We start from the raw sequence: 12,875 nt of genomic DNA, 5'->3' as shown, positions 1-12,875 counted from the left end.
CGCTGCAAAGTATTATCTGTATTTTGATTTAGCGTGCTGATCTTAAAGGTGCATTGAAAAATTTGATACTCCGACTGATGCTTCTGTTGTTGTGGAGTAACTCATGCAGCCAGCTATGGCTCTAGGATTTGGTGTTACATGTTATTTATGTAGTTTATTGTAAAAATTCGGTCACAGTCCCTGTGATCACTGTTACGTTGCAATTATGGCTTTATTTTTTGGTGATTTCGAAAAGTTTTTTGGTTTGGACATGTTTGTTTTGTTGTAGTACGGAGTTAGACTGATGGCCTTAATCTAAGTTTTCTTGTGGTTGTTCTTATTTGACTTGCATTCCACTGGGATTTTTTTGCACACAGCGTTTGTGTAGGGTGCTTTTTTCAGGAATATTTTTCTGTTTTTTTCATGGATTTTCTGTTTGCACAGTCACATAGTCACTTTAAGATTTTTTTATTGTTCGTGTTTTTGTTTGTTGTGGTTGCACCCGATTCAAGAGCCAAATGGCTCACAGGGCTATACCAAAATAAATAAACTGAAACTGAAAGGTGTCCACGTGATAAGGGGAAGGAAGAGTTATTGGACTCTGCCCCCCTACTCACGTAGGGGTAACGATTGGGAACGTGGTGTTTTTAGAGGAGAGGAAGGAGAGCGAAGGTGAGGGGGAGATAATATACTCAAAACAGATCGCGCGTGTACGTTGGTAGGGGCAACTACGGCTTGGTCGCGCATGCGCAAATGTGTGCTTTGGCGCGCGCTGAGCGGCGTAAGGAAATAAATAAATAATGCTTATTCTATGGGTCTTTTAATAAAGCTACGTAGATATAAAAATTCTATCACGACGTTTCGATCGCAACACAAGCAATCGTCTTCAGGTGAGAGAGAAAGCTGCTGAGACAAGGTCTTATATAGGCCAGATATGGGTGCATCAAGGTAGAAGGGTGGAGCTAGAGATGGTCCAACCACAGAGACTGGGGCAGTGGCCTTTGTGTTGTGAGAGATTAGCCTTTAGGGCGCCACCAAAGGTGTGGAGGTGGCCATTGTATTGTGTGTAGCCCAAGGGTAAGTGGGAGGGGCTAGAGATGCTATTTGCATGTAAATGTAAGATCGGAGGGCGCCCTGAGGCTGTGGAGGTAGCCATTGTATTGTGAGAGATTAGCATGTCAATGTAAGGGAACCACCGCAACGGTGGATGTGCTAGTGAGACATCCAGCTAGTCAATGCAAAGAAATCCAACTTGGCAATGCAACTCAGAGAGTCGGAAATAACAGCTAATATCGGCAGGTAGGATGGAAACATCATAACCAGTTATGACTTAAACTGGTTAATAATGTCCTTCAAATTATTTCTCAGTTTGTACCTATCTTCTCGGTGGAAATTGTGTCTGTGTTTATATATCTGAGCATTTGTTATTTTAACAACTGTTGCGATTTAGATTTATGTCATGGTGCTTGTACGTATGAATGCTGGAGTGTCTACGTGCGTATGTACATACGTGTTTGCGTGCAGTACAACACAATGGAAATATCTTTGTTTACGCCTCTACTTCAACGAGCTTCTTCTTGCTCTTGCTGCTCGTTCTGCAGAATGATGTCCTCTGGCCATCCTATGTAGCACCACAACATAATTATTCCTGTAAGCTGAGGCAAGAGGAAGCCCATGTGCTAAGCACATGTAGAAATGTTCTTGTGGTGATAGTTCTGTTTATTTCCGGCCGCTTGACCTTTTGGGCCTTTGGGCCTGTGGTGAACAACTGTGTTTAAAATCCAAAATATTAAGCAAATATGATCAGCTCCCTACTGCATGACAAAGGAAGCCTTGCCCCAGTGGTTGAAGGGGGATTCCATTGCCCCCGACGTGAGCGACAGGTCACAAGGAAGAGGAGTTTGCGTGGCCGGCGTACCTGAAGACTGTCAAGGCACAGGCGGCGCCGCGGCAGCTCTTCAAGAATCAGAACACGGTGGGTGCTCCTCTCACCCAGGTGTATAGACTCGCACAGAGACCCTCAGGCTCACAATATCTCCCACCGTTGCCTTGTGCCACAGACACATTTGGGTGATTCATGTTGATTTGTGCAATAGGTGAAACGGCTTGGCTTTAGCATGTTAGCCACTTGATGCAGAGGTTACTGAATCGAATCCAGTGGCCACGCTGAATTATTCTGCAGGTGTATTAAATGCAAAAATACGTGCCATCTGCTTCACGGTGAATGTTAAAAGATCCCGTGCTGGCATCGTCCAAATTAGCAAAGTAAAAAAAAATATCTGCAAATTTCTTATTTGAAATTATACGTAGCAATGATCGCCCTTACTGTGAAATCCTTCCAGCACCTTCCTGAAAAAAGAGTCATGAGACTCAGTGATGATTTCCTGGGTACACAATTATAAATTACACGATCTGCGGTGTGACTGTTGGGATTCAGCTGTGTTTAATGTGGGGGAGGAACCCTGTGGTGCAGACCGTGACCCCAATGGGGTTCCGCGTGGGCATGAAGCTCGAGGCCGTCGACAAGAAGAATCCGGCGCTCGTGTGCGTCGCCACCATCACCGACGTCGTTGATAGCCGCTTCCTCGTGCACTTCGACACGTGGGATGACTCCTACGACTACTGGTGAGTGCCGTGCCACGCCACTCCTATACAGCGTGAAGCGACAACACTCCACTTGAGAGTGTACAGCCACGTGTTTGTGTCCTCGCTTATAACCGTGCCTGTCCTTTATTGTGTCTGTGTCCCCGCATTCCATCATATCTTCCTGTCGACTGCATGTGATTATGTCTTTGTGTGGCCATGTCTCCCTATCTCCACTTGTGGCCGTGTCCCCGCGTGTGACCGTGTCCTCTCTTGCGATGCAGGTGCGATTCGAGCAGCCCGTACATCCACCCTGTTGGCTGGTGTCAGGAACATGGCCGCCCCCTCACCCCCCCACAGAGTCAGTCCCTGCACCACAATACCACATGTCCACCACAATACTTCACGTCCTTCACCATCACCGCGTGTCCACCAGAAACAGCCCAGGAAAAGTCCTAGGAACAACCTAGGAATCGTTAGATTCCCAGTCTGCCCTCTGTGCCCCCACACACAGTGGGTGAATACAGTGTGAGGTCACTTTTGGCCACATTTATATACAACATATATCTACAAAATATTGCATATGAGCAAATTAGTCTCCGAGGGCTTATCTCTTCCGAATCCATCTCCAAGTGTCTCTTAGTCCTTGGGCATGGGCATGATGGTCCAGATGTTCAATAAAAGTGTATCTGGACAAAGTTTAATGTTGGCATGTGTAGGGTTGGACTTTACACAGGCCAGGTGGCTCAGCGGCAGGACAGGTGGCTCGCAATCAGAAGGTTGCATATTAATTTCCTGGTTGGGAGTTGACTCGGCTCATCATTCCTCCAGGTTCGATTCAATTTGTACCACTTTATGGGGCTGTTAATAGTGGTTGTTTTATGAAGATATTTGCCCACCACAGGAATGTGGAATGTCCACAACTGTCTCAAGGCTGTAAGCATGAGATGTGCAATTGCCTCAATGCTCATTTGAGCTGTAAATCATTTAAGGATTATTTTAGTAAATATGTATTCAGTAAAGATATATATAAATTTTTACATTTGATTTTTACATTTCCACTTAGTCGACAGAGTTGTTTAAGTCTGCAAGTGACGTCACGCCCTGCGGTTTTATTGGTGACCCCATGTCATCACCACTGGTTCTGCGGTCAGCTTGGCTCTCAGTCGGTAAGGCACTTGGAGGGACATTATCGTGGCCAGGTTCTGGAACCGATTACGATTATATTCAGCCAGAACAAGATTTTCCGTGATAACACGGGCAGGCCAGCTTGGCCTCGAGCCAGCACGGCTCCAGAATGGTTGTTGGTAGTCATGGAAACACGGCATCACGGCGCATCGTTTGGGAAACAACATTCAATGCACGTGTACACTGCCAGAGCTCCGCTCCCAAGTGCAGCACGCTGCATGGCGATCCATCAGTAATTTATAGCTTCACTTATTGATGTGCGTCTCACTAAAATTGTACTTTCCCTTCATTATTCTTTTTACATTCAACTTTTTATAGTTTTTTAATTGACAACAAGCAGTGATTAATGTACCTCAGCGCAAAATGAATCGAGGTTAATGGGTGGTTGGTGTCTCTCGAATGTAAGCGTGTGTTCTAGCCTGGCATTCCGCACAATCCTCCACTTTGCGCTCGTTTTGCTCAGCAGAGTGATTTGACGCGATGGCCATCATGCCAGGGTGATGTCTGATTTTACAAACGAGCGAAGCAGATTGCGGGGCGGGTTCTCGTGCTGCCGTGTCGCTGTCAAACCCTGATAGAGTGCTATGCAGCAGCATTGTCAATTTTCCTTCCACCGCTAACAAAATAAAATTATACGCAGCTCTGAAAAACGTACACAACCACATTAACCTCTGATGCACGCAGCCTGTGCCATGCACAATGGTGACGGCACTGGCTGATGGATGATCTCTTACCATTCCTTCCATCCATTGCAGATTACAGCGAAGGGAAAAAGTTCTCCTGGGAGAAATACCTGGAGGAGAATGGAGCGCAAGCTGCTCCTGCACGCGCCTTCAAGCAGGTGCGTGCGCCTGGCCGCTCTCCCATCCAGTTCCCCTGTGCAGGCCACAGGCCCAGCAGGATCCCAGATAGGTGCCCTTCATCCATGGGTCCCATACACAGGTACCCCATGCCAGCATCACTGAGCCCGCAGTGGTGGTCTTCAAATTGAAAGCGTCTCTGCTCAAGCGCGTGTGTGGCAACGCTCATTACCACCGGCGGTGTTATGCCATTGTTGGAAATTCTACATTACTTTGGCAGAGGTCAGTCACTTTAACTAAGTTGAATAAAAAGGATAATAACACTCATTCCTCATATGAGCTTCATGAGTATTTCGATTTTAGTCTGTGTGCATGTGCACGCATGGATGTGCATGTACATGCTTGTGTGCTTGTGCATGAGTGTGCATGCACGTATGTGGGCATGTGAATGTGCGCATACGTGTCTTTGAATGGAATGTGTATGCATACCTGCATGTGTGTCCGTGTATGCTTGCACTGTGCTTACATATGTGTGCACGTGCGTGTCTGTCCGTATCTGTGTGTGCGTGTCGGTGTGTGTGTCAGTGTGTGTGTGTGTGTGTGCACGTGCCGGTGTGTGTGTACGTGTCGGTGTGTGTTTGTGCGCACGTTTCTTTAGCGGCCCACGCACGGCTTCCAGCCAGGGATGCGTCTTGAGGCCGTGGACCGGAGGAACCCAACTCTGGTTTGCGTCGCGACCATCGCCAACTGCGATGACCATCGCATTAAGGTGGCATCAGCAACACAGACCGTGTCTCTGCCAGCACCGCCACTTATGTCACAGTCATTACCATCAGCAGTAATATAACATTAGCACCTTATTTGCATACATTTAAAAAATATGTAATAGATCCTTACACTTGCAATTGAATGGACATAAATCTTGACTTAAAGCTTTCGTGACTGCAGGAATTCATATTCTTTGGGTCTTTCGGTAGATATAAAAATAACAATATCACGACGTCGTGATGTTGTTATTATTTTTATTATTTTTAACCCATGAGTCCTTACATAATAAACGTTGCTGTCACCACCACCATGTTCAATACCACTGCCACCATCACCATGACCACCATCATGCTTCCACCACCGTCCTTGAGTGCTGTGGTTGGATTTCTGTGCAGGAAGCAGGAGACCCCTGCTGGGCGTTTGTGTCAGTATAGTCGCCTTCCACTACGAGTGCAAATATGTTTCTGGGTGGGTGTGAGCTCACTGCATTTTCAGAAAATTCCATTACATTCTGGGGCTTTTGTTTAAAAACTCGTGTAACTGTGGGCGTGATGCCGACGTGTGTATAATCTGGCAATGCGGAGGCATGGTTGGAAGACCACAAACTCGTGTCAGGCACTCACCTGCAGGGCGTGCTGCCTTACATGCTTGGAATGTACATAATAGGTAAAGGTGCTGCCTTGCAATTGCTGCTGGCAGAACGGCCGTGCTAGGGGAAGCTCTAGAAGGTATTTGGTCTACTCTTCCACGCAGACCAGACTTGTAAGAGATGGCGTACCAAAAATGTATCCCACCACACATGACTTGATGATCACCTGTGGTGTACCTATTTATGCTACTGGGTGGAGAGAGGCGGGGAGTGTTCAAAAACAGGCGCTGTTGTTTCAACTGCTGCGCTGAAAGGTGGAATCTAAATGGCAAGTCCCGTGTGCGAACCATAATACCAGGGCAACTCCATGAATGTTTCAGAAAAAAAACACTTATATTAAATCAAATAACAAACGCAAATCCTGAGAATTCATCGAATCACCTGAGGGGCGATTCGTGTGTGACTACCTGCCAACATATGACCACATCCTATTGTGCATATCGTCACTGTTCTGCTGGCAGCCGATGGCCAAATCTCTCCAAATCAGGCGGAATTCGCCGATCTCGTCAGCACTCGGAATCAAAGCCGAGTTTAGCCTGGGTGGTACTTGGATGATGACCACTGTGTACAGCCAGTGGTTTATTGACTGCGGCACTACGAGGTGCAAAGTCCATTGTTGTGCATTGCTCCTGCATCTGTGCTCCCCGCATTCACCGACTCATACTGACCAGCAGAGTGGCATTGGTTGAATAACGAGTGGAGATGGAGCATTGAGATCAGCTTGTGCGCAGGAGTGCGGTGGATCGTGGCATCAAAAGACCACGACAAACGGCGATGGTAGGTTCAGGCCCTCATCCAGGAGTGGCTTGACCTCGGGCCATACATGTGTAATGACCGAGGCAATAGACCAGTTATCTAAAACAAGCTTACTTGCAAACAGACAGGAAGTCAACCAAGGCCTCGATTGGTGCAGAGAGGCCTCCAGAGTGATTGGTCGGGAGGCAAGGTTCAAAAGGATTGGAGGAGAGATTTTGAATGTAAAAGGCGGGAAGCGAGGGTGGACGGTATGGGCGACGGTTGACAACCATTAAGAGGATGAGGATTGGATTACAGAAGTGGGGTGAGCGAAGTTTCCAGAAAGGGGGATCGAGGGGTATTAAAGGGGAGAGTACAAGGGGAGGGGACGTTCAGGGAGAGTACGAATTTCAAGCATCAAGAACAAAGCCCGGGCCTATTGTTGGTGATGTGTTCGAATAAAAGGCTCCGAATAGCAATGTGTGTTGTCGTCACAATAACTAGGTTCACTTTGACGGCTGGAGCCCCGAATACAACTACTGGCTGGACGCAGACTGCCCTGACATCCACCCTGTGGGCTGGTGCGAGAAGACGGGGCACCCCCTGCAGCTGCCTGTCAGTGAGTATACCCCACTCTGCGCACGTGCAAGCCTGTGTGTCGTGCTGACCATAATGAACCGTATTTGTGGTCCGGCAACTCGGAGATAGATGGGCAAGGTTGGGGGTTTTGTTCTCATTATCCCATCTTGAGTGAGAGATACCCTGCAAAACTGAGCACAGCGACTATGTTGCTGACATTGTCTGTGCAGATTTCTGAGTGCCGTTGCGGAATTTGTGTGGTTTTCTCCAGGAACTCTCATTTTTATCCAACGTCATAAATTACTCATTCAGGAACTTGATAAATGTTGTAAGCTTGACCCTTGTTTATGCATTGACACTTGTAATTATATTCATATTCTATGGTTCTTTCGGTAAAGTCACGTAGATAGAAGATAAAAGAAAAATATAATATATAAAAAATATTTTTTTTTAAACTCATGACGTTTCGATCGCAACACAATCGGTCGTCATCCGGCGGAGAGAAAAAAGGGGGGCAAGCCTCTAACTGCAACTGCTTATAAAGGTCTAAAATGGGCGCAAGAGCAGTGGAACAGCATGAATGGATGAGCTAAACTTGTGAGTGGGCGGTGCACAAGAGTCGTGGTGCCGAGCTCTTTCGGCGTAGTCCAAGTGTGTCAGCAGCATGGGCGGGGCAACTAATGTTAATGTAGGAGAATACAAAGGGGGAGAGAGAAGGGGCAGAGGTAGGGGGAGAGAGAGGGGGTAGAGATAGTAGAGAGGGGGGTAGAGATAGGGGGGAGAGAAGGGGGGTAGAGATAGGGGGAGAGATAGGGGGAGAGAGAGAGGGTAGAGATGGGGGGGGGTAGAGATAGGAGGAGAGAGAGGGGGGTGTAGGTATTTTATTTTCTATCTACGTGGCTTTACCGAAAGAACCATAGAATATGAATTCCTGCAGTCATGAAAGTTTCAAGTCAAAATTTACTTGTAATTATGTAATATTCAGAGTATTACAATACAATTAAAATATATTGCATATCAAAATGCAACATCTCAAGGTGATGAACAGAAGTATGGGGAACAAGTTATGGGGAAATATGACTGAAAGCGTAGGAGGGAGGGCAGAGAGGTGAAGAGAGGCCACAATCAGATTGGCAGTGGAGATATTGAATCAAGCGAGGAAGTTATAGGCCGAGAAATTGGATAGAGTTAGGGAGTTCCATAGCGTAGGTGCAGCAGATGAGAAGGAGCCACCTCCCATTCACAGAGTTGATCTCTGTGTCCACAGGCGGCCTTTCTGGCTGGGACAGGGAGGAGAGGAGACAAGTATTTTCCTTGCTACTCGACTGTAAAATATGGATGACAAAGGATTGCACTCCAACATCTCCCCCCCTTCCACGCTCTCCAAACTCCATCTTCCCATGGCTGCCGTACCTTGCCCCTCCTAGGTTCCGTGGAGCTCGTGTCGAGCCCAGGCCCTGGAGGTTGCCCCACGCCGGGCTGCAAAGGCATTGGTCACATTAAGGGAGCTAAGTACACGAGGCACCACAGGTGGGCTCGCTTATCAAGTCAAATACCGCACGTCGCTCGTTCGCCAGCAGTCAGTCGCCGCCTTATTGCTCTTTTTGCTGCTACTACCTTGGTTACTTTTACTGTGAGCTTCACTCATTTATTTTTTCACCTGTATTTAATACTCGGACTTTTAGACTGACTGTTTATTCTCATCCACACTGTATTCACTCACCACGCTGCAGGTCACAACACTTCTCTCTGATACGTCTCTTCCACTTTGAAATTCACTCCCATTGTCTCTTTTCCATGCTTTAAGCATAACCTTAATCAATTCAGGAAACGTGTTAACTCTGCTTTGTTATACATTTGAAAGCACTGTTTGTTTCTTACCACTTCACTTTTTGTACCTGACACTCCATGCACACTACCACAAAGACAAATATCCTCAGTATAGCCTTAATAGACTGTTGGGGCAAGTGCTGTTAGAGAGCACCTATGAAGGCCGGCATGGCATACGAGGGGGTGGGTGGCCAACACCACACTAGCGACGATGTTTACACACTGCACCAGGTACTGATTTGAGGTTGTCGACCTAGGGGAGACCCAGGACCGGTTAAGATAATTGTCACTGGTGTTGGCCGTGAACAGGAATCGAATTCAGGTCACCAGGTTTTTAGTGCAGCAAGCTTACCGCTACACTACCACTCCCCACCACACACACACCACCACACAAGACTGCACACACCACCACACACATTACACACACAAACAATACATACACACTACACACATCGCAGAACACTCAGCACTCCCCTTTGTCACACCAAAGCCTGATGCGTTTACAGGGAACTCATGAGTGAGCACGAGCTCTTGCGACGTTAAGCACTCAATAGTAATTGGCCACAGGTACCAATGCAGAACTCTCCTGCGGTGAGAAACTTTCACGTATGCACGGAACCTGGGCATAATTCGGAGATTTTTTTTATTTTCCTTTTAAAACTAAAAACAAAATAAATTGAGAAATCCCCAGGCAGTTCAACAAACACAACAATATTTAATTCCTTAATTTAAAATATTGAGATGGACTTGTAGGGATTTATTACATCTTGTGTTCTCCAAGTCATTTCTGGAACTTGTTTCCACGTATAATTTTCTCATGAACCAGACCCCCCCTGGGTGCGGTGTACCTGCTTCCCTTCGCGCCACTCACCTAGTCTGTTGGAACCGAATGATGCTCGGAAGCATCGGTGGGCGAGGCTACGTATTCTAATTCAGAACACGTTTATTGTGTTTCACCTGCATCCATAGGCACCCAGTTATCTCTGGTTACAGTCATTGACAATTTAAAAGTTAACTTCAAATCCTGGCTGGAGTTTGACTTGGCCCTTTACCGCTCCAGTATCGATAAAATGAATACCACTGTCGGAAATTGGCAGTGGCCTTGACAGTGCCCAAGCACCACCCAGATCGATTCAGAATCCTTTTCAGTACTGTTGTTTGAAGACGTGATTGAGGTTCTTCCCAGTGCCGTTGTTTTATCTGCGCCGTTCTGGGCTCTGCCTGCGCCATGCTTCATGTCCCGTGCTTGCAGCGCTTTTGGCTGTCCCTACTCGGAGCTGAACATGAACAAAGAGACGTCGCTGCAGGATCGGCTGGGGGGCGGTAGTACAAGCGGTGGTGGGGAGCGCACCCCCGGCCCCGCGGGTCCCCCACGTCCCCGCCGTCTCGACTCCACGGGTTCAAACGGCTCCACCGATGGCACCCGGTACCACCAAGTGGCTCACATGCTGGCTTGTGCACTCGCTCACATGGTTGTTCGCACTCGCAAAGACAAAGACACTGCTGTCACTGTACAAACTGCTGGGACAAGTGCTGTGGAGTGGCCAGAACCTTCCCCGACTGCCGAGAGGGTTATGGGTGATTGAAAGACATGGTAGATCAGCTCAATAACAATGGTAGTAGGCTGCCAAACCATGCAGCCCATAGAATTGTAATCACCAACCCACCGAACCACTGCACATACGCTCATGCGCATACACACAGATTCCCTATATAGCTGACCAGACTGTTTGGGTAAGTTCTGTTTGTGATTACCTACAAAGGCCATCAAGGCACATGAGGGCATGGTGTGGCTAGAACCACACATGGCCGCCTTTCTCTCCCCATTGCTGATGTTTACAAACGACACTAAGTACTCATTAAAGTTTAATCGACTTAGAACCATTTCAGATAATTGTCACTGGTGTTAATTGTGGCTGGAAAAGTCACTGAGGTAGCCGGGTTCATAGCGCAGTGCTTACACACAAAGACATGCTCACACGCATGCTTGGATGCTAACAACACAGGGTGCGCAGATGGTAGGATGATGATGCGTGAAGAGTTTAAAACTTTGGTACAAAATCAAGGTGGCCGAAAGTAGCCCTTGGGAATTCATAATGGCCATGTCAGAAACCCTGAGTCAACACAGGTGAAATGCTGAGTTTTAATCCGGGTATTTGCCGCCCATGTCATGAGTTGATGGTCTGAACCCAGTCAGCTATGCCTGCACAATCTCCATCATATTAATTTGTTTTTCAGTTAAATTGGCAAATTTCAGCTGTGAGGACTAAAAATGTCAGATGGACGTTTGACACAACCCATTGGCACTAGCAGGTTCTTCAGGCTCTTATGCTTCTTAAGTATATCTAACCAGGTATCGCAATGGTCACAGTACTTTGCACACAATCTGTAATGCCCTTTATTTATCCGTGAAAACCTCACTGAGTCTCAAGACTCTCAGGAGAGCTCTGTATTGTTTCAGTGTGAAATTCCATCTGAGTATTGCGTTTAGGAGGAAACTGCAGTAGTATCTGTGTGTTTCTGTGTGGACAGCGATGCCACCGTGGTTAGCACTCTGCACGACGAACCTAAATAGCTGGAACACATTCCTGCAGAAGGAGCTGGTAGGAACGTTGGGTTGCTCGGTCAATGGCCAGGGTCAACGGCGGCGTGGTGTATTCCGCAAATATGCCCGACTGTGAGGGCGGGCACAAGCCGGCGTGAGAAGGTTAAACGTTGAGTTTTACAAGGGCACCACGGGGTGACCAACCCCTCCCCACCCAGCCCCACCCCCCATCCAGCCCCACCCTCCCCACCCAGCCCCTCCCCACCCTCCCCACCCAGCCCCTCCCCTCCCCACCCAGCCCCTCCCAACCCCCCCCTCCCCACCCAGCCCCTCCCTCCCCACCCAGCCCCTCCCTCCCCACCCAGCCCCTCCCCACCCTGCCCCTCCCCACCCAGCCCCTCCCCTCCCCATCCAGCCCCTCCCAACCCACCCCTCCCCACCCAGCCCCTCTCTCCCCACCCAGCCCCTCCCCACCCTCCCCTCTCCACCCAAGCCCCACCCCTCCCATTTTTGGATGCACAACGGACGGACGGACACAATCCCCCGTGGGCTGGTGTAACCAGGAGGTTCATACCAGTATTACATTTATGGCCATAGTTTGCATCAGTGGCAATTGGTGTCTGAACCTGTCCTGGGCCTCTCCCCGAGCTTGACTCAGTCTTGAATGCATATCCATTACTGTGTGATAATGTCACCATTGGAGAGACAAAAGTGGTCGGGTGTGATTCCGGACACACTACCTTGTGCTCCATGCTGCTGTTGGTGCTAACAGCAGTCTCTATCGCTATGTGGGGGACCTTTGTGTGTGAGCTTAGCGAGCGGCAGTGCAGTGGTTTCTCACCCTGCGCTACCACCACTGGTTTCTTGGGTTAAATTCCTGACTGTGGTGCACGGCGCCGCATTTATACAAGCGGCTGATGCATGCATCTACGTTCTCACTTGAAGCAGCCCGGCGAGTGGCATAGACATTCCCGGGACGGGCAGGGGTGGCCTCAGCGCCGAGCCGGACCCCGACGACCCCGGGGCCCCGTCGGAGCCGCCCTCCCCGCCGTCCCCCGAAGACGACGCTGCGTCACCCCTGTCCAAGAAGGCGTCGCTGATGTCGCCCTCAAGGGGGCGCAAGCCCAAGCTCTACGGCAGGTGAGCGGCCTGCGTTCTCTTCGGCTGACGCGCGTGTGCGGCATGTGGCGGTCACAGCCGACTCGGGCGACTGATGATC

The 12,875-nt window shown here is 48.7% G+C and overlaps 1 protein-coding gene across 8 annotated transcripts in view; it reads left to right on the top strand.

Annotated features, from left to right (window-relative positions):
• L3MBTL3 (L3MBTL histone methyl-lysine binding protein 3) overlaps positions 1–12,875 on the top strand; it is a 48,024-nt gene that overhangs the window by 23,930 nt on the left and 11,219 nt on the right. For 7 of the 8 annotated variants that reach the window (XM_076069985.1, XM_076069980.1, XM_076069982.1 and 4 more), the window contains exons 11-19: positions 1,863–1,954; positions 2,453–2,604; positions 2,847–2,923; positions 4,506–4,591; positions 5,209–5,319; positions 7,207–7,321; positions 8,709–8,811; positions 10,364–10,537; positions 12,602–12,796. In XM_076069985.1, coding sequence (XP_075926100.1) covers positions 1,863–1,954; positions 2,453–2,604; positions 2,847–2,923; positions 4,506–4,591; positions 5,209–5,319; positions 7,207–7,321; positions 8,709–8,811; positions 10,364–10,537; positions 12,602–12,796 — 1,105 coding nt within the window. The remainder of the gene's footprint in view (positions 1–1,862; positions 1,955–2,452; positions 2,605–2,846; positions 2,924–4,505; positions 4,592–5,208; positions 5,320–7,206; positions 7,322–8,708; positions 8,812–10,363; positions 10,538–12,601; positions 12,797–12,875) is intronic. The other variant, XM_076069979.1, reaches the window with a different exon arrangement.

Source organism: Petromyzon marinus, chromosome 27 (genome assembly GCF_048934315.1).
Source record: "Petromyzon marinus isolate PM22_M1 ecotype Great Lakes invasive population chromosome 27, UKy_Petmar_22M1.pri1.0, whole genome shotgun sequence".
In the NCBI taxonomy this organism is placed as follows: Eukaryota; Metazoa; Chordata; class Hyperoartia; order Petromyzontiformes; family Petromyzontidae; genus Petromyzon; species Petromyzon marinus.
The sequence above is the reverse complement of the archived record's forward strand: the minus strand, read 5'-3'. Positions and strand labels throughout refer to the sequence as shown.